Source organism: Zophobas morio, unplaced genomic scaffold (assembly GCF_036711695.1).
Source record: "Zophobas morio isolate AGI-343-1 ecotype UQ-CSIRO unplaced genomic scaffold, CSIRO_AGI_Zmor_V1 ptg000011l, whole genome shotgun sequence".
Taxonomy (NCBI): Eukaryota; Metazoa; Arthropoda; class Insecta; order Coleoptera; family Tenebrionidae; genus Zophobas; species Zophobas morio.
In genome coordinates this window covers 11,381,973-11,408,117 of record NW_026972116.1, presented here as the reverse complement: position 1 = coordinate 11,408,117, position 26,145 = coordinate 11,381,973, and the positions used below count along the sequence as shown (strand labels likewise).

General features: G+C 33.4%; 1 protein-coding gene across 3 annotated transcripts in view; it reads right to left on the bottom strand.

Moving 5' to 3' along the window:
• LOC135126912 (uncharacterized) overlaps positions 1-26,145 on the bottom strand; it is a 459,555-nt gene that overhangs the window by 38,824 nt on the left and 394,586 nt on the right. For all 3 annotated transcript variants that reach the window (XM_064053135.1, XM_064053136.1, XM_064053134.1), the window contains one exon: positions 16,620-16,762. In XM_064053135.1, coding sequence (XP_063909205.1) covers positions 16,620-16,762 — 143 coding nt within the window. The remainder of the gene's footprint in view (positions 1-16,619; positions 16,763-26,145) is intronic.

Genomic DNA, 26,145 nt, shown 5'->3' with positions numbered 1-26,145 from the left:
TACTGCCCACGATTTTGTAGCCGAAACTGTAAGCGTTATTTCAATTTTATATAACAAACTCCTGGACTTGTAGTTTATGAATGCGTATCTACATTTTGCGAAAAAGAAAAATCGAAATTGAACAATAAGCATCACTACCCCCTTCATGGGTAGAGATGAGTGATAGTTCACTACTGGTGATTATTTCACCGTGATTTGTTTTTCACTCATTGACACGTTTTGGCAAATAACGATGATCTCGATGGAGAATATTCCGTGAACGAAGTATCCAATACTGTTTTCACAGTACACCGCTACTTATCATGTAAACTGGGTTGAAAAAAACGTGATCATGATCACTGTCTAAACAAATTTGACTGGGAAAGAACAGAAATACAATTGTACCTACTTCAAATGTGAAGATCATATGAAGTATCATGGTATAGTGAGCTAATGTTTATTGGCAAGCGTACTCTTAATGAAAATTTCATGGATCATATGACACATACTGTGTTAATACAGAAGAAACACGACCAAAGCTAAAGTTTATGAAGATACAGAGTGCATAGAGGGAGCAACAAGGAATTATAAAGTACAAGCCTGTTTTTCAACAAGTTGAGAGATGGATAAGAAGTGTTGTACGTGTCCTGAAAGGTTCTTTTCTTAGCTTGAACCTGTGACCTCTTTGGCATTCGTCGATATTCAGTAGAAATAAAATAATAAATAGGAAAATTAGAACATAGAACTGAAAATGGAGAGATCGATAGCAGTTTAGGTAATTCTTGAGTCTTCTGACATCAAAAATTGTAAATTGTAGGGCGTGTCTCCTCTGTTGAGCGAGTTCGACGATATACGATCCAAGTGACCTAATCATAATAGCACTTTGAGACGAGTTTCAATATCTCGTACACAGTCTACATTCCATCTAGGGCTATCAATTTCCAAGATAGTTTAGTAAAGTTAATGAGAGAGGATAGCAGGAATAAAATGCTTTTTGGCTTGTTACAAATAGAGTATATACAAAAGAGCCACGACAAAGCGGTTTGTCTAGGTAGGATACATGTTTTGGATTATTCGATCCCAAGTGTTGTATTACACATAGATTTGTAGGCAACTGCCAAACTTCACTCTAATAGGAAACACGATCGATATTGGTTTGAAGTATTTGGTGGGTGTGAGTGCCATAAAATGTCAAGTCATCAGCATGAAAGGTGAAGTTTGTTGTTACAGTGACGAAAGGTCAGAAACAAATATCAGACATAGAATGGAACAATACGAAACTCCACTAACAAATGCTTTGGTGAAATATCACGTATTTACTAGTTTTATTTGGAAAGATTTGTTACTAAGGTATAGCTAGAAAGCTACAGACAAAGATCGTCTTTGATTTCAAAGATTTTAAGTTTGACAAGATGTCTTTCATGCGGAACTTAGTCGAAAGTTTTAGCGAAATGGATGAAAATAAAAAAATTGGTCCAAAATTATTTAGGCACACATTCGAACAAATACAACTTCTAAGAAAAATAAAAAATTAATTTTGCCAAATTTAATTTATTTTTTTATCATAACCCCTATAAGTTAAAATAAATATGTGTGGACCGTGAAAGTACAGGTAAACACTCCTGTAGCCACTGTACCATGCAGGACCGCATAGGTACTGACAATAACAAATATATTTAAATCAAGGGAAAATATATGTTTATACGTCGAAAGCATGTAGCAAGTTTCTTGATTTGAATGATTTTGTCTCCTCAAAATTGAGAAGCCGATAAAAATTATTAGTTAATTTGCACAGGAGCAAAATGTTCTGATTCTGAATATATATTAGTTTCGATAAGTTGTTATTATGATAATTCTTATTTTATTATTATTAAATATGGGCGGGAGCAACATTACTGTATCCTCAAATTTTCGAGAAAACAACTCACAGTACAAAAGAAGAGAAATACTCAACTCAATAGTACCACATAAATGAGAATGTAACTAACCAGTCCGGTTCGCATATGAAATAAGGTTGTGGAAAACTTCAAGTAACAACAGAATTAACAGAATCGAGACATTATACGTGTAGTTTAAAAAATTATAAGAGGGTGTGAAGACGACTGAGCTCTCGATAAAATGGAACGAACGAGGAACATAGAAACTATACTGGTCTATCCGTTTACAAATCTGGAAAATGGCACATCCGAAAAAAGTTATTGTAGAGTAACAAATTAAAGTCCTGAAAGCTAATAAATGCATTGCTAATAAAATTAGAACAATTTATTTAACTAAAATTTGGTACCCATAGCAGTAGATGGTTTTTTCTCGACGTTTTATAAAACAGCATGTACTTCACATGGATTAAACCTGAAATTGGTCTTTTTTCAGGAGTAACACTAATAATGCCGAGGGCAGCGAAAGTTCAGTGCATTAACAGAATCTATTATACTTTGACCCATTTATAATCGTACTTGATAAAAATCAAAGACGGCATAACTTATCTTGGAACTTTTAGCATATGCTAGAACTAACAAAGTTTAAGAAACTATGAAAAGTTATAACCGTAAAGGTAATAAATTACGATTTATCTGTAGAACTTATTGTGGAATTTTATAACAATAAGGGAATAGCAGAAGCAGAGAGGTTTTCATTTCAGTTTATGCTCTATTTATTTCCTAGCTGGGAGACCTGATGGCAAGATATTTAAAACACAATAATTCCCGTTGTTTGTTCAAGTTACTTATGAATAAAAGAAATTACATTTTTGCTTGTACATGAACCTCTTGACAAGAGTGCTGATAATTATTTGCCAACAAACACTCGCACCATTCAACAAGAGTCGCGAAGATAGCTAAACTAAATGGGGCCGAAGCTTGTGGCCACTGCAACAGCCGAAAGCCGAAGCAAATAACAAACGCCGACAGCAGCCTTTTGTTTCCATAATCTGTGTCCCTCAATCAAGACCTTTTGTCTGGAATAGTAATGACTTCTTCTATTACCCTTGACGCGACACCCTCTTTTGTCAGAATTGGAAACAAGAACTCAGACATTTCCAATTACCATCAAAACTTCATTTTCGGTTGTAATTATTTCGAAAATTCATGAAAATTCATTATGAGATGTCGATTTAGGTGAAAAGTTATACTCCGGATTTATAGAACGCCGTTGCGGCAAAGAGTAGAGTCGTTAGGGGCTAATTGGATAAACGAAAATTTTAATTTTGGATGTTTGTCGAATGCAGATGAGGCCGAAGTTGTGAGTGACGCAGTAAATATTTATGGCCCGTTCCAAGGTGTTATAAACTACGAAAGGTCGTTTAAAGGAAACAGGAAATTGTACTAGTACATTAGCGTTTATTCCTGCAACTTTCCAGACTAAGTAATGGGGGGTTAAGGTGGCAAGAGTTTGGATAAATTATTCGAAATGCGCGTTAAGTGTAAATGTGGCCAATTTGCATAAGGTAACAACGCACTATAACTAAACTGAAATTCTCCTAGACGGCCTGAAAACAAAGAACGAGTTTCCAAAGTGGCTACAGCAATAAAAGTCGATTTAAATCTTGTTTGCACTCCGACGCTCCAACATTCAAAATATAAATCTATTAGTAAACATAACTGTAAGTAATTACACCTGCTGCGAGGGATCTCTTACCCTCAGCGTTTCGGGAAGATCCAAATTACCCGCAGATAAGTCAGAGTTCATTATATCTTAAAACACCTCCTTTGTAAATTAAGAGCGACAAAGAAACTCATTAAAAACAACAACGTAGGGTTTTAACAACAAAAAATCTTCACAGACTGGCATTAATCTTGCCGCCAATCTCTATTCGGAGATTTTCATTTAATGCAAAAGCACAAAATGTCAAACTAATTAAAAACTTTCCAATTGCAGCTGCGACTAAGCCTTTATCTCCAGCATCATAAAAGAAATTAGTTATTACAACTATACAATGCCAGCTGAGTGTTGCCATTCGTTTCCAACGCGCCATTTAAAATAAACTGGTGCGCTCCAGGACAAAACAATAAAATATTTAAAAACAACACTTTTTTCAGTTACCAATAGATAATGACAGCACAGAGGAGACATCACTCGAAGTATAAATGAAGGCAAGTTCTACAAGAATTCAGACTTGGTTAAGTTTACCCGAAACACTGCTCTTTTTAATGCTTCCACCGTTTAACTAAATTCGGTTTGTTAATAATTACCCTTTCAGTTACCAATACTTTCAACTTAAATTACTTTCTTGAACGGATTATCGCCATTAATTTTGCACTTCTTTACCAAAAAAGTATCTAAAAGTTGTAATAAACTGATAATTCAATGGGAGCAAAAAAGATGCCGGAAAGTCAGTTTTGATCGAAACTTTCTGGAAAAAATCCGCCTCACAAACTTAACAGACCCTTTTAAAAGAGCCCTAATTCGATAAAGTAACTTTGAACGTTTAAAACAACTAATAAACACGGTCAATTACGATTAAAATTTAAGCCGAAGTGTGTGCGGGTGAAGGGCAAAACTCGCTCAAAGCTCATCTTTTCATTATACACGCCCTGGTGGAGAGTAACGCAATTATCCGTAAGCTGAAGAGTAGGTAGCGTAACGACGAAGGGCGGTGACGTCCAGAGAAATGTGCTGTATAACACCCTACTATTGTGTTTTCATCAGTACTGATAATATTTTCAGCAATTCTTATCACGTGACGGCAATTTTGCCCTATTCTCTCCTATCCGCTACATCAGATTAAAAACGACTGGCTTGCTCATCCGCCACCAAATTGGCAAGAAAGCCGGTCTGCTATAATAATGCGTGTCTGATAGCCATGAAACAATTAGACGTCAGTCACTGAATCAACAATGTTTTTCATTTACTGTGGATCAGGAATCAGTCACATTATTAACTAAATGACGTCATCAATTTTGTAGAGGAAATGCGCAGACAAATCTTTGTTAGCGACCACCAATATGTCAAAGTAACAGTTGATTCCGAAAATCTATGTCCAATCATGGCAGATGACGCACAGGTGAAAAACCCACATTTTATACGAGACGCGAACGCAAACTCTAATTCTTTTTGTTTTTGACTGCATGTTAATTCGTGTAGAAAAATAAGGTCTAGTTAAATTTATATAGTACATTCGTAATTTTAATTTGTGCTTGCATAATTTTTTTCTCTTCTTGTTCTAGTGTCTTTGTAATATTTTCCTACGTCTTATCATCAAAGATTTATCCAAATAATAATATACTATCGGTACATCCAAGCAAAATATTATTGCCAGTATTACTGCACAAAACCACTTTACATATATTTTGATTACATACTTTTTTCGAACAACAACTGTGGGTAGTTATTGACCACTTAGTTTAATTTTTGCAAATGCTAAAAAAGAATGCAGTAAAAATAGTGAATTCAAAAACAAAAGAACTATTAAAACCCTTTTATACTATAAATATAATAATTTCCCTAATACTTCAAGTTTCAGTTAATGCAATATGTAAACGCTGGTTTATTAATTTCACACAACTTCTTAACTGTGTTACTTTAATAACATCTAATGAATATTGTAATTACTCATTATGCAAAATACTTAATTTGCCATGCATAAAGAAATTATGAAGTTTACGAAACTATCAAAGTGTGAATGCTTCCAGGTAGAAATAAAGTAATATCTTAAATATAACCTTGTTAAGACAAGTTAGATGGAATTTAACTAAAGAATGTCTGTGTACTATGGGGAACGAAATATCTAACTTTATGTAAATCACCAAGTCACTAACTCCATTATCTCTGTTAATATTCACAATCCATATTGCAGGAAACTTATTCATGAATATATTGTAATGGCATTTCTTGGCTGTTACCAAGTAAGAGTAGTTTGATGCGGATTGTGTTGCATTTCGCAGCTACTTAAAAACAAAAAAAAGGCATTAAATTCTGGGAATTTAAATTTTCCATAACTTCTACTGCATTTTACTCAAGTAGGGTAAATAAATTGCCATAGAAAATTTTATATACCATTATCTGACGGACTGTGAAGGCTTCAAAGTCTAAACAACAACTGTTTAGTTATCGATATTGTTGCGTGAAACGTCCCCTTAAGGCTAGTCTCTACGTTTGCCGCATCGGATTTTCAACACATATTCAGAATGTTATATCTCCATTATTAACACACCTATTGTAGTGAAATTTTAAATATAACCTGTTAACGATTTTCTCCATATATAAATCGTATCAGACACATTGTCGACTTTTTTGTTGGAAATGAGGTATAGTAAAACGCAGCTTGTGTCGTAAAAGCTGCTAGAAGATTATATTTAAAATTTGAACACAATAAGTTTATTAATAATGGAGATATTATATTCTGAAAACGTACTGCCGACAGCGGTCAAACGAGAAGACTCCTCTTAAGAATATAAACTTCCGGCAAACGACCACATAGGCAACCCAATATACACTCGCCTTTCAGTGCATGTCGGGGTCTCGCCTCGTGACTGATTTACTCCGGATTCGCAGCATCCTTCAGGTGCAGCCGGCATGAAGCAGGCGATTCCGTGCCGATTTGTTTATTTTCAGTTAGAGAATTCTTAATAAAGTTCGCGATCCTGGTGTCAAATAAAGTTCTCGAAAGAATTCCCAACGCTGCTTCTTCCTCATAAACTCTTTTACGTGGCCGCGTATATTTTTTACGTGCGGCAGATATAAAAACGTAATAACGTTCTCATATAACATAATAAATAAACGTTTCTTTTGTTGGCGTAAAGGGCATTTCTCACGTAGCGCATCGCATAAATGAAGTTTTCACGGCGAGGGTGAATGCCTCCCTTGTTAGTTGGTCTCAACACACGAGAGAGATTCGAGATGACCGATGTTTCAGCTCAGTGTCAGGACGAGTTCCCATCGAATTCTCCGGGATGCTTCACGACGATCGATCCCATATCTCCAAGAAAGCCACTTTCACAGAAACGAGATTGTATTAATTAAATAAGGAAAAATTTATCACCGCTTCGGTTCGCTTCTGTGTAAATTTTATTGATTGCGTGAGATTTTAGGGAAGAGGAGCAACCCGGACGTTATCAAAGCACTTGGAAATTAAAAAAGGTTTTTTCCTGGACGGTAATAAGCTATGAAAAAGCCAAAATCAGCTTGCAGGGAATATTTCGCAGGCAACGTTGCAGTAAAGTTTAACGACATATTAAAGATAATCGATATGAAGATAAAAAAAGTAAACAACTTACATTTCTAAAATAAAGATAATTACAAAAGACACAAAAACTGCGCTTAAAAAAATTATAATGTTCATTTTCTATTAACCAGCTTGTTTAGATTACCTGCTATAATGACAGTATGGTGCTACCACTTTGTAATAGAACCAGATTGCTGTATTATTATTGGGTATTTATCAAGATTTTATTACATTTTTTGTATTACTTTATTACTACTCTGTATCTGGTGTTTCAGATTTCGTGTTCTAGACACTAGTTTCGCTCGGTTGAGATATCGATTGGTATTATTATTATTAGGCTTTGCACTAGTGTCTTCAAATTTCTGTTTGTAAATTCAACGCAGTTAAGTCTACACCGTAACATTTTTTAAACTCTGAACATATGAAAGTAGTGGTCTGTAATCTTAAAATTAATTTTTTCATATTTCTAAGTTCTTTGTTAATTTTAGTTTTTTCTCGATTTTAAGGAGACAGCCTGATAATATTAAAATTTTAATTGCAGATTTATTGGTTTTGAATTAAGTCAAAAATCTTATTCCTATGTCATTTTTTTGTAAAATAGAAAATACAGTTTTTTTTTTCCTCTTGTGGACTCAATCCGGGGACATACTGTATATGTAACGTAAACATGTTCTAATTAAAAATAATTTTTAGGAAACGAAGAATTAAGGTTCCATCTGTAAGTCTTATATTGATATACATTATATATAAAAATCAACTGAGGGAAAACTTTCGATTTAGAAGACATCTTCCCAGATTTAAGTCTTAAGTCGTTTTAAAGACAAATAACTAATAGTTTAAAACGTGAATATAATTGAGGATTGATCTTTTGCTAATCGTTCAAAAATTGAGTTGAAGAATCCGAAGTAATTTTGTAGTTGGAAAACAATTTCTCGGTCAGTAGAGATTGACAAAAGTTTATCCCGAACTGTGCCGTTCGTTGTGCAGCTTCAGTTGACCTCAATAGGCATTATTTAAATGAGACCAATACAACAAAAACACTTCGAAGATTTACATAAAACTTTATTTTATATTATATAAAGGCGTCACCATTGTCGCCCAAAATGTGTTGCCCTATGGAAAATAAGAGATTATTGTTATTATTATTACAGTGTGAGCAGAAATGACTGAGTCTGTTGGTAGCACTTTTTAAACAAAAATGTGAAAATTTCTTGCGTTTATGTTGGCATAACTTGGCATAACGGAAGTAAATGTGTGACAGGTACGCCAGATACATTTTGCAAATTAAAAATTCAACAATCTGTCAACAATCATGATGCCAATTTCAACAAAAAATCTAGGATTTCCAAGAGACTCAGTCATTTATTTTCTGATCACGCGGTATTTAAGAGAAAAAAAATCTAGACAAAAGTAATTTAAAAGAATAACAAGCAAGGACCGACCCTGTGTTGTTTTTAAGGCGTAGCACACAATTTAATTCTTTTAAATAGAATGTTCTTATTTTTATATCTTCTTTATATCCATAGCTTATTTTCGAAATTCGGATGCGAAGTTATTACAATTTTCTTAAAATTTTTTAGCACTGGAACCGTTCACAAAAAATTATAACAATATTCAAACATGGGTTTTTCAAATTAAATTTATTACTGCATTTTATTCTGTTATGCCTGATTTTTTTTGTTTGTTTTCTCTATCTAAATTTGACAGTTTTGAGATTTTTTACTTTTTTAGGGGACACATCGATATATTGAAAGAAAAAAATTGGTCTAAAGAGTTTAGACAGTAATTCCCTCGCTGTCGGAAACGTGACGACTGCATGCCTATTATGTTTTTTTTCGCAGTGAGTTTCAAAAAATTCGGTTTTGTAGTTCCTGAGTAAATCAATAAAATAAATTTACGCATTCATTAATTTTTTTGAGTCACCCTGTATATGCAAATCCAAAAAATATCAATGGAGTGATAAATCATAAGTACAGACTCATCATATTTTGTATAGTTTCGATACGATTTATTCGGCAAACTTTCGAGCTGACGTCATCAATTTTTTGGAGAGGATAAGCAAATGTATTTTGACTAAACGTTTATTATGCTCTTTATAACCTTAAAACATCTGCAAGATTTTAAAGCATTCGGTTTGGTAGTTCCTGATTTACTCAATAAAATAAATTCACGCATTCATTAATTTTTTGAGTCACTCTGTATATGCAAATCGAAAAAATTTGAAAGGAATGATAAATCACAAGAAGAGACTCACCATATTTTGTACATTTTAGATAGGATTTAATCAGCAAAATTTTGTGGTGACGTCATAAATTTTTTAGGGGGGACGACCAAATACATTTTCATCAAAAATTTACCATGCTTATGATAATTTTAAAATATCTTCAAGATTTCAATGCATTCGGTTTTGTAGTTCCTGAGTAAGTCAGTAAAATAAATTTAAGCATTCATTAATTTTTTTGAGTCATCCTGTATATGCAAATCCAAAAAATATGAATGGAGTGATAGATTACAAGTACAGACTCATCATGTTTTGTACATTTTAGATATGATTTAATCGGCAAACTTTTGAGCTGACGTCATCAAGTTTTTGGAGGGGATAAGCAAATATATTTTGACTAAACATTTATTATGCTCTTTATAACCTTAAAACATCTGCAAGATTTCAGAGCATTCGGTTTTGTAGTTCCTGATTAAATCAATAAAATATATTTACGCATTCATTAATTTTTTTGAGTCACCCTGTATATGCAAATCCAAAAAATATGAATGGAGTGATAAATCACAAGTACAGACTCATCATATTTTTACAGTTTAGATAGGATTTATTCGGCAAAGTTTCGAGCAGACGTCATCAATTTTTTGGAGGGGATAAGCAGATACATTTTGACTAAACATTTATTATGCTCTTTATAACCTTAAAATATCTGCAAGATTTCAAAGCATTCGGTTTTGTAGTTCCTGAGTAAATCAGTAAAATAAATTTACGCTTTCATTAATTTTTTGAGTCACCCTGTATATGCAAATTCAAAAAATATGAATGGAGTGATAGATCACAAGTACAGATTCATCATATTTTGTACATTTTAGATATGATTTATTCGGCAAACTTTTGAGCTGACGTCATCAAGTTTTTGGAGGGGACAAGCAAATATTTTTTGACTAAAGATTTATGATGCTCTTTATAGCCTTAAAACATCTGCAACATTTCAAGGCATTCGGGTTAGCAGATTCAAAATTAAATTTCAAAATGTTCTTTAATAATTTTTATTTTTTTTTCCAAAAATCTGGACGTTTCGGGTGAAAACTCAATTCGGAGTTGTAAACTACATGTGTAGGACTATGGGTCATGAAAGATCGAGAAAACGTAAAAGTAGAGAGTCGGTCGATGGAATCGATTACAATACTTCCTTTGCTTACGCTCGGGAAGTAAAAATAAAAAAATAAAATAAGATTCAGTTAGTGACTATGTATTTAACATCCATACTCATTGACAGTGCCAAATAATGACAATATTTAATGTCATTTTGATCGATATGTTTCTTCTCCATACAATTTTAAGGGTGGTGCGATAATTTTTCTGGGGAGTATATTTTTCAACCCATCAAATTACTTTTTTAAGATTTTGTTTCACGAGTAATAAACAGCTTGGCTGAATTTGAGATGCAACCCAGAATACACATTCATAAGTGTCATGGATTGTAACAAAGATTCTAAGTATTGGGGTGATGTTTTAAATTTCTGCTCTAGTTACTCGTGACGCTTACGTCAGCAATGAAACGTGTTGCGCAAATTGAACTTGAAGGGTGTATTTTGGGTTGTATAACAACTAGCATCGTAGCCATAAGGAACATGAACATAATCTTTTTCATTCGAGCACGTGTCTTTTCATTAATCCTATCAGTTTTCTCGGTTTTTATCAAGACTATATTGTCGTAATGAGCTAAAATAAACGCTTTCGAGGGTCCATCATCTTGTTTCCTGAGATTTCGTCAAAAAAATTCTGATGTTGCTGCCTTTGTTCCCCAATTGCACCCGAGGTTCTTGCCCCAATGTCATCTCCGGCAATTATTGTAAAGTAAGTGTGGTATTCTTGATTTAAAGTGTTACAAATAAGAGATTTTGTACGATTTTTAGAACATCTGAAATATTGGTGGCATCAATTCTGAACAACTCAAGGCATTTAGAGGTTTACAAAGGTATGCTCGGGGTGTACTTTAAAACTGAAAGATGCTGTGAGGGGAGAGGTCGGAAAAATGAGTACCGGCAGACTAGAGCAAAATGGATCAGAATATCATACTGAAATGAAACTCATTTGAAGTGTATTTTTTAACATAGAAAAACGCTTTCATTCAAAACGTTTTTAATAAAAAGTAACCACAAATAATAACCCGTTCTTTATTTGTCGTTATTGTGGTTATGTGGTTTATTACTGTAGTTATATATAACAATTTAAAAGCGAAAAATGATTAATCGTAGATGCTAGTACTCTTTTTAACTTTTCTGTATAGGATAATTTTTGTTTTTTGGTAGTGTATCTTTGTTTATTTTTTTTTTATAGTGACAAAAGAAATATTGTAATTGTAAAGAATTGGTCGAACGTTATTTCAACAGGATTTCCCTCGCTCCTGCAATACAATCCACAAAATCCCGCTTCTCTAAAAATGATAAAATTTAATATTCTTGCGATAATCTCTATAAATTAAAACGAATACATTAAATTTACCGGGTGTCCCACGTAACACTTTCGGGCGCAATAACTCAGGTATTTTTGACGCGATTTTTATGAAATTTAAGACAGGTGTAATATAATAGGTAAAGATTAGGCTGATAACAAAAAAAAAAAAACATTTTATCGTACAAAAAACGGAATTTTAACACAGCTTCCTGTTGTTAAAAATTATAATGCAAAATCACGTTATAACTTTAATAAATCACTGTTTTTGTTTAAAAGAATTAAGTTAATAAAAACGCAAAAATTAATTAATTTGTTTTTTTTTAAACTTAATACTGCTGTCGGTGCAAAACAATTGCCTACGTAGCCGAGTTCAATTTCGTACATCCCTAACATTTTTGTCAAAATCTGACAAGTTATTGAAAATGGTTCGCTTTTCTTTAATTATTATTAAAACAGAAATCATTTTAACCTACGGAGAATGCCGTACAGACCTAGATGAAACAATCAGGACTCTTATCGAACGGTATCCCGATGACGAATTTACCAAATTCAAAGCATAGAGGATAATAAAGTTATATAAAGATACGGGAAGTCTACAAGACCTTAAGCGAGTGAAAAAAACAAGGTGTTAAGTACACCTAGCAAAATTATTTCCATTCAGGTTAGAACTAATTCCTGATCCTACAGCAATTTTCCACCATCGAAAAAGTTGTAGTGGAGCAACTGAAAATTAGTATTTTCTTAAAATTCATAAAATAACACTTGGCAAACAGGTATCAAATTTCCGCAAGGGTATCCAAAATACGAGAATAGCAGTTTGTTGTTTCATGGCCGACTAGTATAAAGATTATGTCTTGTCCAAGAGGTACCATACGTGTTGCCATCTATTAATAATTACACTTAATAATTTAGCAAAATTTTAATTTGACTTGACATTATGAGACTTCAAACCGTGTAATGGTGGTTTGTTTCGGTATGAATGCCTTTTTGTGCCTTTCAAAAAGTGTTAATAATTCTTTTGTCGTTTTTGAATTATTAATAGATGGCAGCACGTATGGTGCCTCTTGGACAGGCCATAATCTTTATACTAGTCGGCCATGGTTGTTTCATAGCTATCATTTAAATACTTTTTGGAATTATTTGCGCACTAATTTATCATTTTTTGTCTAACCAGACGTATTTCGGAGATGAATTTTTGCACACAATATTTATTTTTCATGTTTAATCAAGTGATGCAAAACTTAATTCATTCAAAATTAAATTAAACATGGAAAATTTACTTTTTCAAGATAATGATTATTCTCACCAGTTCATATTAATCCTCACCTATCAAAATACCTACATTTCAAATTTCATAACAATCCGTTCAAAAATACCTGAGTTATTGCGCCCGAAAGCGTTTCGTGGGACACCCGGTATAAATCTGAACAACATTGATCCTGACATCAAATAAATTAATTTAAATGAAGCGAACACTTATTACACTAAAATCGACCACTGTAGTATTAATTAGAGTGTAATTATCATAGTGCATAACATATTCAAAAACTGTTTCAACCGCTGGAATTATTCAAATATTTAAACAAGCTCCGAATCAATTAATTAACAATTAATTGACAACTGTATCCACAACGTCGAAAGCCTTAATTCCCCCGGAAAATTATACAGTGGTGACGAAGTGCAAAAAATAAGTAAACAACTCAAGTTGTCTGTACATAGAAACATAGTCGCATGGAATTTAAATTCTAAACGAACACTGTCTGCAATTTATCATTTGTTAAAATGTTTAAAAGTCTGCTTCCAGCAACAAATCAGTGAACTGAAATTTATATGTTCGATTAAACGTAGTTTTTGAAGTCTTATTATACTCGCGAAATATCGATAAAATGAAATAATAAAAAGTCTATTGTATTAAAAGTCTATTCCTTGTAGATGATATTTCCTAAATAAAATTAAAACGAAATGGAGAAGTTTCATTTTATTGGATGAATAGAATAAGTCCGGAAATAAATTACAAAGTCCAATTTTCCTTATTTCATCCATAATATAAAATTCTCTCGGTCAGTGGACAAAATAACATCAATAACAAAGTTTTATTAACGTTAAAAATACATGATACGGTTTCATTGTATGCAAATAACCTAGAAAGAGTGGGTCTCTGAAATGTGAACTGTCTGTGGTCGCACTCGCATGAAAGTTTTATTTACATGTGGTGTTGCGTGCAACACGAAGCAGCTTGTATTTTAGCGGCGGAATGCAATAAGGAACCACCACCGGTAGCTACATACCCGAAACGTAACATAAAAAATAATATTTTTTACGACCCTTTGAATACACCTCCAGAAGTATTTGGCAGTAAAACGTGTATTTTATTAGAACCGCACGTCGGTTTTTGTTTTCCTTGTACTACAAGCCATTGTCAATTGGCGTCAACTGGCAATAAAATAATGCCGTGCTGTAAAAAGACGAAACGGTGCGACTCGAGTCGAAATGAAGTGGAGCAGAGAATAACTTCAAAATTGCATTTAAAAATGAATTACGGCGGAGAGCCCGGCGTAATTAAGATTATGCTATGTAAATTGCATGCAATTAATCTGCGTATTTCAGACCGAGTAAATTTTTTCGAGTTTTTAATCTTTGTATGATAAGATGAGATGATGTCTGGAGGGTCTGGAAGCGGAAGGAACCAGGAGGAATAACAATCACTCTAAGAAATTGTCTATGAAGGGGACGAAATGCCTTCGTCTGGCTAGTTATTTGAGCGAGAAGGGGCAAATAGGACATTTACATATTTTATTGCACCGTACTTGTGTATACTTGGCATTTCTTGACGCCCTTTGTGAGTTTGGTATTCTGCAAACGTCGCGGAAGTAATGCAATTTTATTTACCGTACTGCTGCAACACTGCGTAAAGAAAACCGACATTTTCCACCGCGAATTTACTTCGCATTCAATGTGATTCCTAACATGCTGCTGGTAATTCGCGACAGTATTTCTTGCTTTTCTTTCAATCCTGTAACAAAAATGAAGTGTGATGCCGCAGGATCAAGCCCGTGACGTAATAAACTCATTTTGTGCGCCATTTGATTCAACACTGGTTAGTTTATGCATGCCTGTGATTGTAAATTTAAATGGATGGATGGTCCGCAACACATTTATAGGGAGCACCAACAAATCCAATTCAAATAAACCGAATTATATAAACATCAATATTGTTGCAATTTTGTGGACAAATTAACGACCAAAGCCGCTGCAAATGATTTTGGGACACAGTAAAACCACTAAAAATTTAATTGGATGGGTGGTTTAATTACACGAAAATCATTTACAAAAAGTACAAGCTGAACGATAAACTGAAAAAATATATGTCCACGTAACGTCTGCTTTGGTGATTGTAAACTAATTTTAGCTGGACATCCTATCTGATATTAACTGCCAGGGAACTGACATTACCGTTAACACACCACACAATCAATAAGCGGCACTTAAGGGTGATGTGTCATTAACGTCTTAAAATTATCATCAGCCAGGTCATGTATGTCACCAGTATAATAAAACAACACTATATCGTTGCACAAGATCGGCAAATCGATAACACAGCACCTTAATTTGTTGTCGCTGAATGTTGTTCCAAGAAATAACGTAATGAAATCAGACGTTGGGACGTTATTTTTGTATTCAGTAAAACTGTATTATTCTGCGAGGTTAAAGATGGTATAAACTGTGCAAACATACTCTGAATGGTACCACGTACTTTTACAATTTCAGTGGATATGAATTTAAAAGTCGCATTTTATTGCAAAAAAATATTTGCCAGAACAGGAGATAAAAGGAGAAAAAGTGCCAAGAACAAGAGAAAGGTTACATAAATAACAAATAAACTTTATGCATGTATCTAAATGATCCTATTATTACCCCCTTGGTGATTTGCTTGATGAGTAAAAATGAATAAAAGTACGGTGTAGAAACGTATCACCCCGTATAAATAAGTGTTAACACTGTTGAATTTTTAAGTTTATTAAGGAAAAGTAACTAACAAATTTTTGTTATCTTACAGATAACTTTAACAAAATAGAAAAAGGTGAATTTTGAAAAATGGAATTTCTTGTTTTATTGTAACGACTGTGAAACAGAGGACCCAATAATATGACGATTTTAATATGCAAAAATATATGGAGTGTTTTAAAAAGATGCAACTTCAATATGCAATTTTTACATGGATTGGCCTGTAAAATTGAAAATAATTGATAATATCCAAATGAGTTTTATCAATTGGACAAAAACATTTTTTTGATGGTACAGGAAATGAGTCTTCCACCACCGAACAATCAATACTTTAAAAATTTAAAAATCCGGAAAAAAATACGCAATTGTTTTGGATACTGGATATATTAACTTTGGAAATTGAAAAATTACACCACATAAAGCTTACAGTTTCAAGCAACCAAAACTGTTCACTAAAACGACTACTTCGATTTTTTTTAAATTATTCATTTTAGTTTTATTTCTCTCAAAGCTTAGTCGCATACAAATACATCGCAAAAAATACGAACTATTACGGTCCGTTTTTATTTTAAACAGATTAAACAGATTACCTAATACTTATTATATTTGCATTTTAAAACAGGAAATCTTTTTTCGTCCTTATTTCTCAAAAAACATGAGATTATATCAACAACCGAGCACAGATTTCGCTTCCCAGTGAGTGATAAAAGAACAGTATAATTAGTTAATTACAAAAAGCGTGTCTTTCAGAATGCGTATTTACGACAAAGGGATGGTTTTGCGTCTGTTAGAACTTACCCTCTGAGGGACTCCCCGAGTTGCTGCCCTTCCGTGCCTCGGAGAACTTGCTCCGTGTTTTTCTTTGCGATGAGACGTTTTAAGACCACGTAGAAACCTCGAAAAGGTTGTTTTCTTTTTGTTCGTGTTGGTATAATTTTGATCTGAAATTAAATTAAAGTGGTTAACAATAGGGATGAGATTGTGAACACTTAAGTTAATTTATAAGTTTCGACAATTCATTATCGATAATTAAAAAGGTTTCGTACGAAATTGGCTGATGAAATGATAATGGCTCGGCGACTGCGTATATAATTAGGGCAAAAGCCGTGAACTTTTACTTATAAAACTTTTTTAATAACGATAATCTTTTTGTTTAGTATTGAAAGTCTGCTCATCAATATCGGGGTGCTTTAATCTTGAACGAAACCAAAGAATGAATTAAATTATATCAGAAAAACCAATCTATCTTCCAAAAACGATTCAGTAGTGTTGAATAAAACATGCACTTTTACCCCAATTTATATTTTAAATTTAATATTGAAGGAGCACGTATTCACGTAGTCAACTCTTTTTTATCTGAATATGAATTAGTTATAGGAACAACCTTTAAGAAAAAAACTCGATAACGTATGCTGTCTGCTAGTCTTCCATGCTTTACATGTTAACAGCGTTTCCTTTCTATCGTCCAAGATAATATTTTCGATAAATTTCTTCACGTGCTTATTAATACCCTCCAGATAATCTGCAGGGTACGAGCTTGCAATTTGCATACATATCTTTTCTACAGTCTGTATATGTTCCTTTCAATTTCACCACGTGCAATCTCACTTTCGATATACCTTTCCTTTTCCGGTTTGCCCTTAATAGATTCAGCAAATTTCAGGACCGGGGGCGGCGTTTGCCGCTACGGAATAGGCGTCTGCAGCTAGGGGTATTACAGATGAATTATGCATGGATGACGTACAGGTTACGAGTTATGGCTTGCTTATACGTCAGAGGAGGAATTTTAGACAAAATAATGAAATATTTACACGCCACACTATCACCAACTTCAAGTTTATATTTGTAGTCACTGACAGATGAGCTTACAGTTAACTTAAAAAAAAAAAAAACGCAGCTTTTATCTACACAAATCCCGGATATTTCATTCAAAATCTACCATAAGTGAAAACTGGTGACATTAAAAACGTCTACATATGATTTCATAAAGTCTATTGCAGTGTTATTTATTAAACTTCACACAAACGTTTCTAGACTTCTTTTTAATACAGAATTTTGAATTAATCGGTGCTGCATTATAAATAGGTTTTAAAGAGATTACAAAATGTCGTGCTCATAAAAACATGGAAAATTGCGATCAGGTGTATGATTGCAGGCAAAATTGAAACAACGTGCATTTTGTACATTAGTAACACAAATAAAGTCCTGAAGATTAATCAAAATGGACTTAACGTAGACTACCCAAAGGGATTGGAGGTTTGTGTAATTTGTGGGGAGACGTTTTGGGTTAATGTTAAGTGATCGGTACACAGTATGCCATTAATGTAATAATAAAAAATTAATAGTCAGTCAAATGGTAATTTGCCTTCAAATAAAAAAAAAAGAAAGCTAGCTATACAGAACTTTCCTTGGTTCTGAAACACAAGCTATATCATATTTAAACACACAAATTTTGAGATCATGTTCACGACCATCTTGACACGTATGTAAAATTTAATAATAATGCGTTAAAATTATTTCATTGCAATATTTTCCACGCTATAGCCCCAAAGTACACGTACTATTTTTTATCACTGCTTTTTTTTTGACAATCGTCAAATTCTGGAAGGTAACAGTATACTGACTTTGATATGTAGCATTGTAAGGCTAGTAACACATATATATATTCCGAAAATTTCGTACGTGTATACATTAATGTTTTTGGGGAGATATCCTGCCTAATAGGTAGGTAAAAAATGAAAATAGATTACAAAATTCAAACAGTACCTCATCTAACAATATTAAAAAAAATTAACGTTAAAAACAGGAGTGAAATGCAGCTAAAGAAAAATGATACATACTTCAAGTGAAAGTAGTTAATTAACTCAGGTTTACGATCACTAAGGGCGTAGTTGGCCATGGATTTGGAAAATCCCGCTTCGCTGAAATTATGCCTCAGTATGACAGTTCTCACTTGTCATTAGCGACATTTGTAAACTGTCATTTAAAGTCGTCGTTTTTATTAAGGTTTTTTTAAGTGTGAATTACAGTAATTCTCGTTGATCGAGCTTAAAACAACAAAACAGTCGTTTTCAAAACTTCTGGTGGTCGCGTACGAAAATTTTGTTTTGGTGCCAGGAAGCGAACACTCTGAAAATGGTTGAACAACAGATTTTTATTGTTATGTTTTGTTATCGCAATGGGACGAAGAGTGTGTGTATGCTGTAACCGCTTGTAAGCAAGAATATCTGGCCAAATACCGTGATTTGATAATTCAAGATACATCGTTAGATGCTCACATTAAAGATGTAATCAACAGATTTGTTCGAACTGACAGTGTCAACAAAGAGAAATCTCGGGGAAGACATCGAGTAGGTATCTGAGGAAGTTGTTGATGATTTGAGACGACTTGAACTGAATCCGTAAACAACTTTGACGAAATTTCCTCTGCAGTCAGGAGTTTCTGTGGCAACATGAAATTGAACAGTGGGCCTTGAACAAAAATGGTGAACATTTTCAACATTTGCTGTGATGTTTAACCATAATAAATTTGTTTCTTTTTATTGTAATGAATTAATTTTATTAAAAAAAAAGAAGCATTTAGGCAACCAATTATACACACGTGTGTGGTCTTTGTCATGCGTCCTTGGGCATTTAGTACCGTTCAGATTGAAGAGGCGGCAGGTTTACATGACCTACTGCGACCCTATAATCATTTATAGAAACCCTGTACAATATAAGTATTACAGATGATGGGCTTTAGCTGAGTTTGGAAATGACAGTAAACGCAAACTTTTACGCTTCTAATGTTAAGTAAATCTCAGGTCCGGAATTGTAAATTCATTAAAGGATGGGCATGCTACCTGTAGATGTTGCATTGGAATTTACGTCTCGACAAACTTAGACGCCAATAGTGAATCGATAAAGTGGTTTAATCCATGTTTTAGACGTGCATTTGAAAAAAAAGAAAATTTTTAATTTATGTCAAAGTTGTTGATGACCATTTTTTACTTCACGAGTGTAAGCTTAGGAAGTATTGTAATAAGTAAGTAATAAGGGTTCATTAGACGAATGGTTGCTTTAATATTTTCTCAATGTTTCATGAACCCTACAGTACATACGAAAAAGTAGTCTGAATTTTTTTTAGCTGTTCAATTTTATAGGTATGTTAGTAATATCGTGTACTATGGTAAAATACTAACCAAAATTTGTCTACCCATCTCCACCAATAGTTTGATTACGTAACCCTGATTTTGTTTAGTAAATGCCATTTAAATTGTATAGAATAGGATATTGCTATACTTGTGGTTTATGAATCGGCCTCGATTTTTTACCCTAGGCATCAAGAATTGTATCATCACATTTCATATAAGAACAAATAACAGTCCTAACGTGTGCTGTGTGGTGGTGTTGCTGTGCTGTAAAAATGTATTATTAACGCGATACGTATCCTTGCTGAGGGGTTGATTGGGACATTTTTCAATGTGAAAACTCACTAGAATAGGCACCGTCTTGCACTTTATCTAAGTATTCATACTTTTACTTTTGGAGCAATCGTTTCACCGTTCACCCGATTTCTCCACACTCCGCGCCAGATCAAATATGTATAAATAAGTTAACAGAGAGGGTTTTCATAACACAATGCCTTTGAGTCAAAGGCAGTGGCGGAGTATGGGTGATTAAAGTATGATACGTTAATGAATTTAGAAAAAAAGCTCTACAACAATCTCTAAAATAATAAATACAATAATATTTTCACTTCCCAAGCATAAAATACTTGTTTTTTATGAAACTATTTTTAACTGTATATTTTAGACTAATATATACAGGGTTTTTATAAATAATTCTAAGGACGTAGTTGGTCATGGATTTAAAAATCCCACTTCACTGAAGTTATGCCTCATTACGACCGTTCTCACTTGTCATTAATGTTATTTGCACCTTGTCATTTGTTTTTATTGTTTTAACGTTTTTCAAGTGTGAATAACAGTAATTCTCATTCATCCAAACTCAAAACAACAAAACAGTCGATTTTAAGACTCTTGGTGCTTGCGTACGAAAATCTTGTTTTTGTGCTAGGAAACGAAGACCGTGAAAATGGTTTATTAAATACTTTTATTGTTAATATCTGGCCAAATACGTGATTTAATAATTTTTTGACAATATTTCCTTAGCAGAAAGGAGTTCCTGCTGCAACATGAAATTGAACAATGGGTATTGACGAAAGGATTGCAGAACATTTTCAACATTAACTGTGATGTTTAACTACAATAAATTTGTTTCTATTTGTTTGTTTGGCGTATAGTATATGTCGTGCATTCTTGGGCATTTAGTAAAGTCTACTTCGACCCTATAATCATTTATGGAAACCCTGTACAACAATTCAACAGTGAAAGTAAAAAAATAACCATTGTACAATTTTTGAAAGTGTGTATATTTTCGAACGAAATTTTGAAATTTTTGTGATTTAAACTTGGTTCGAATTGAAAATTGTTGAAAATGTTGGAGCAACTTTATTCCCTCCACAAAATTGATGACGCCATCTTAAAATTTATCTAGATAAATTCTATCTGACGTGTAAACTCGGGGTCTATGAAAGCATCCATATTTTAAGAATTATTTGGATTTCTTAAAAAATTAATGGAACTAGCAACATATTTAACTAATTAAATAAATAAAAAACGACGCTATTTTCCTGAAATTTTGGGAGGTTTGAAATGTACGTCTAGCATGCTGTTTTTTTGTAGTTTTATCATCCATATCTATTTTCTTTTCAACTTACAGGGGTTACCGTAAGAAAAAATTGTACAATTAAATTTTTTATATATATACAGGGTTAGTCACGAGAGAATTACTTCTGAAAATTATTTTTACGCAACCCAAAATACGAATGCCATGTACCATTTGATACTAACTGAATTTAAAATAAAATGCTTAATCCATGATTGCTTTGAGTTTGACAGTCTCATTTTGACAATTGTGGAAAAGGAGGTTACGCGAGTGTCCATGGTGGTACCGCAGCCAGTCGGAAATCTCCTCCGGCGCCGTTAATAAATTTACCAGTGTGCCTCTTGATCTTTTGCAACCGATTAATCACGAGAAAATTATTTCTAAAAATTCCTTTTACGGCATTTTATTCAAATGTTACAACACAAACTCAAACAAGTAAGTAAATAATTTAACTACTAATCTGTTGAAAATGTGTGGCCATTTTATTATTATTATTATTATTATTATTATTATTATTATGTCAGTGATGGTCAACAGGCAATAGCCCAATTACTGACCACCTTAGCAAAATATATGACCAACAGCTGAACCCACGAAGGCAAAGTTAAACAGACTGAATGTAGCTACATATACAAAGAAAAAACCTATTTATTTAAATATATCAAATGCATTCTGTTCCGAATTGTATAAAGTACACATCTCGTATATAGGTGAGTGTTTTACAACGTTTAAGCGAGGAGTAGGCAAATAGAAGCAATCATGAGAACGAGATGACAATCTGGGGACAAGCAAATATAATCGACTCAAAAGATCCGGACAATCAATATGAAAATGAACCAACTTTTTTAAAAAATTCAACGATGCAATAGTCCGTCTGCAATGTAAATCTCTAAACCCAAATTTATTTAAAAGAGTAATATGGGACGAACCCCTTGGTGGATAAACACCATCCGCCCTAAAAGCTAAGTACTTCAAAAAACGTCGTTGAATCTTCTCCAATGTGTCTATATGAATCCGAGAAAATGGAGACCAAACAACACTTGCATATTCAAGCTTGGATCGCACATAAGCAAAATATAAAATTTTCAAACAATCAAAGTCACTAAAACTACTGCCACATCTTAGTATAAAACCGAGTGATTTGAGAGCATTGGCACATATATTATTTATGTGATTTACAAAAGAGAGTTTGGAATCAAAAGTGACTCCCAAATCACAGAAAGAATCAACTCTAGTCAAAATGGTGTTATTGAGATCATAGGGATACAAGGTTTGGATATTTTTGTTAGTAAATGACATAATAAAGCATTTGTCAAAATTTACCGGGAGAAAGTTACAATTGCTCCAACATAGAAATTTCTGCAGATCATCTTGTAACATCCGGCAGTCATTAATACTCGAAACAGTTCTAAAAATTTTTAAATCATCCGCATACATAAGAATGTTTGAACTAATACTCTTTGCGATGTCATTTATGTAAATCACGAACAAAAGAGGTCCAAGAACCGAACCCTGAGGCACTCCAGACAAGACAGAAATACTATCTGACACATGACCATTATATTTAACGCACTGAGTCCTATTGGATAAATACGATTTAAACAATGAAAGTAATGAAGCAGAAAACCCAAAATTACTTAATTTAACCAGCAAAATAGCATGATTAAGTTTGTCGAAGGCCTTGGAAAAATCAGTATAGGCCACGTCAACCTGAAGCATAGCATCAAAGCTTTCTGAAACAAACTGTGTGAATACACAGAGGTTAGATATGGTGGAACGGTTACTTACAAATCCATGTTGACAATCAGATATTTTACTACGAACATTAAATAACAAAAATTTATGTAAAACAAATTCAAAAACTTTGGCAAAGTTACAAATTAGCGAAATGGGCCTGTAATTCTCAATTGTATTTCTACTCCCTTTCTTAAAAATTGGAGAAATAATAGAATGTTTCCAGATATCGGGAAAGATGGCAGAATTTATTATTAAATTAAAGATGACTGATAAGGGATGAGAAAGCACCGAAGCACAATCAGATAATAAAAAACCCGGAATATTATCGTGACCACTCGTTAAGTTACACTTAATTTTTAGCGCTTTAAACACATCTGCTTCACTTATCGTGTTGAATTGTATAAGATCATTGTAAGAGTCACATACGAATTCATTCAAATTTGTGGCTTTACAGTCAGTGTAACCTGAACTAAAATGGGTTGCAAATGCATTTACTATATCTGCAGGATTACAGAGTACCTTGTTATTATAACTCATTTGGGACGGTATACCCCCTTGTTTTTTAAGTCTGCTTATATGTGTCCAGAATTTATTAGGATTGGCTTTTATGTTATTTTCCAAATCGCAGATGTAATCACGATAGGCAATTTTGACATCACGTTTTATTTCGGAACGTACAGATTTGAAATTCAAAAGATCCTCTAAACTTTTACTTCGTTTATACCTAGACCAAAGTTTCCATTTAAATTTGATTTTATTAATAATGTTAAATGTGAACCAAGGCGGGAAGGGGCTATGACGAATGTTACGAGTCTTGGGCACATAAATATCAAGGATGTTAATAAGTTTATTGTAGAATAAAGTACATGCAGTATTCGGATCATTAACTCCATTTAAAAACGACCAATTAATTTGCCCAAGATGGTGATAAAGGTTGGGATAATCAGCTTTCCGAAAGTTCCACCGTTTAACTAATATTTCAGAATTACCTAAAATCTTACTTTTTCCTTGATGAGTATCTATGGTAATTACCAGAGAAGGATGATGACTGTCTTCTGGCAAAAGATAATCATGACAACCATTAACAGAGCACTCATAATTAGAAAGAATCAAATCTAAAAGTCTGCCATTAGTGTTCATAATAGTATTAAACTGACAATAGTTATTAAGATTTAAAAAAGTGCTTAGGGCAGACAACTTGTTATTACCAACAATATTGTTCTCTAAACCAATATGATATTCAGCAATGTTAAAGTCACCTATGATAACCACACGATCATTCCATAAATCAGCAAGATTACCGAGCAAATTAAATAATGAGATATAATCATCAACAGATGACTTGGGTGGAACATAAATTACCAAAATGTAGAAAGAGACATATCTATATGTAAGTTTTACCCCCACAATGTCAATTAAATGCAACTCATCAAAACCATGCGGGGACAGATCAATCTGCAAAACAGAGAAATATTTGCGCATTGCTATCAGAACCCCACCACCTCTGGTAAGAGTAGTTTTATTAAATTTACGATCAGATCTGTATATCTCAAAATTGTCAGGACAAAATTCTGAATTAGCCACAGAATCAGTAAGCCACGTTTCAGTGAGAATTATGAGCTCAAAATTACAAGTTAGTAAAGAATTGAAAAGTTCGACTAGTTTTGAGTTTATACCTCGGGCATTTTGGTAATAGATTGATAACGAAGATAGTAAAGTGATCGAAGCAGTAGAATTATTATTAGTTGAAACGGTACCTAATAAAGTGGGATCCTCCAATGATTGCTATATGGCGGAGCCGAAAATGTCGCACTTGATTTTATCCATGGTTTTTCTAAATAACGTACATTGTTTATAGTCCCAAGCCGCATGATCATACGTAACATCAGAAACTTCAAATTCATCTGTCGCTAAACTTTCTAAATATTTGGAGCAGTTGCAACATTTAAAACTATCAGACCGACAATCAACAAGTTTATGCTCTCCGGCACATTTTGGGCAGCTAGTTTTATTTTTACAATTTTTCGATGCATGACCGTAGTTGTTGCAATTGTAACACCTAGTTACTTCGACAGCATCATAGATGGAACAACCATCGAGACCAATAAGACAGTGACCCACGCCCAATGCTCTTTTATATGTGTACAAATCGACTTCAATTAAGGCTTGATATACAGTATTATTTCTTTTTGTACAGCTCAGTTTTAACAAATTAACACTCGAATTAACATCAAAAATAGACTCATTTTGTTTTTTAAGGTATAACAAGAAGTTCTCCTCATCAATATCATCTGAAAAACCAGTTATTCTAATTGTTGGTCTTATACTTTTAACTTCACGAATTTCATAGTCATCAGCAAACTTACCTTTAGCAATTTGTTTGAACGATTTAGTATTTTCACACCCAAGCAGCAGTCCCCCATCCTTGAGTGGTTTTACTCTCCCAATAATATCTAAAGAAGAATTAAGAGGATCTATTGCGTTTAATACATCTGATTTAGTCTTTGAAACCGACTGAGTTTTATCTTTAGGCTGCACAATTACAGTTTTCTGAGACTTTTTTACCAAGGACTCGGCATACGATAATTTGGCATTTAATTCATCCTTATTTACCCCCTTAGATATTTGTATATCAGAATTTTTACCGCTCTTCAACGTTAAATTAAGTTTCTCAAATTCTGACTTAAGAATAATGTTTTCACTGGTTAAATCGCTAATTTTTGACTCAAGTTCAGTAACTCTAAGAGTTAAAGCACCAATATGCTCGATAAATAGCTGCGAAATGTTATCTTTTGGGGGGATGCTACGGCCTTTTTGTAAATGGATGGCCGAAGAAGTCCAGAGGTTGCAGATTTACACTTCGAAGAGGCTCTAGGTG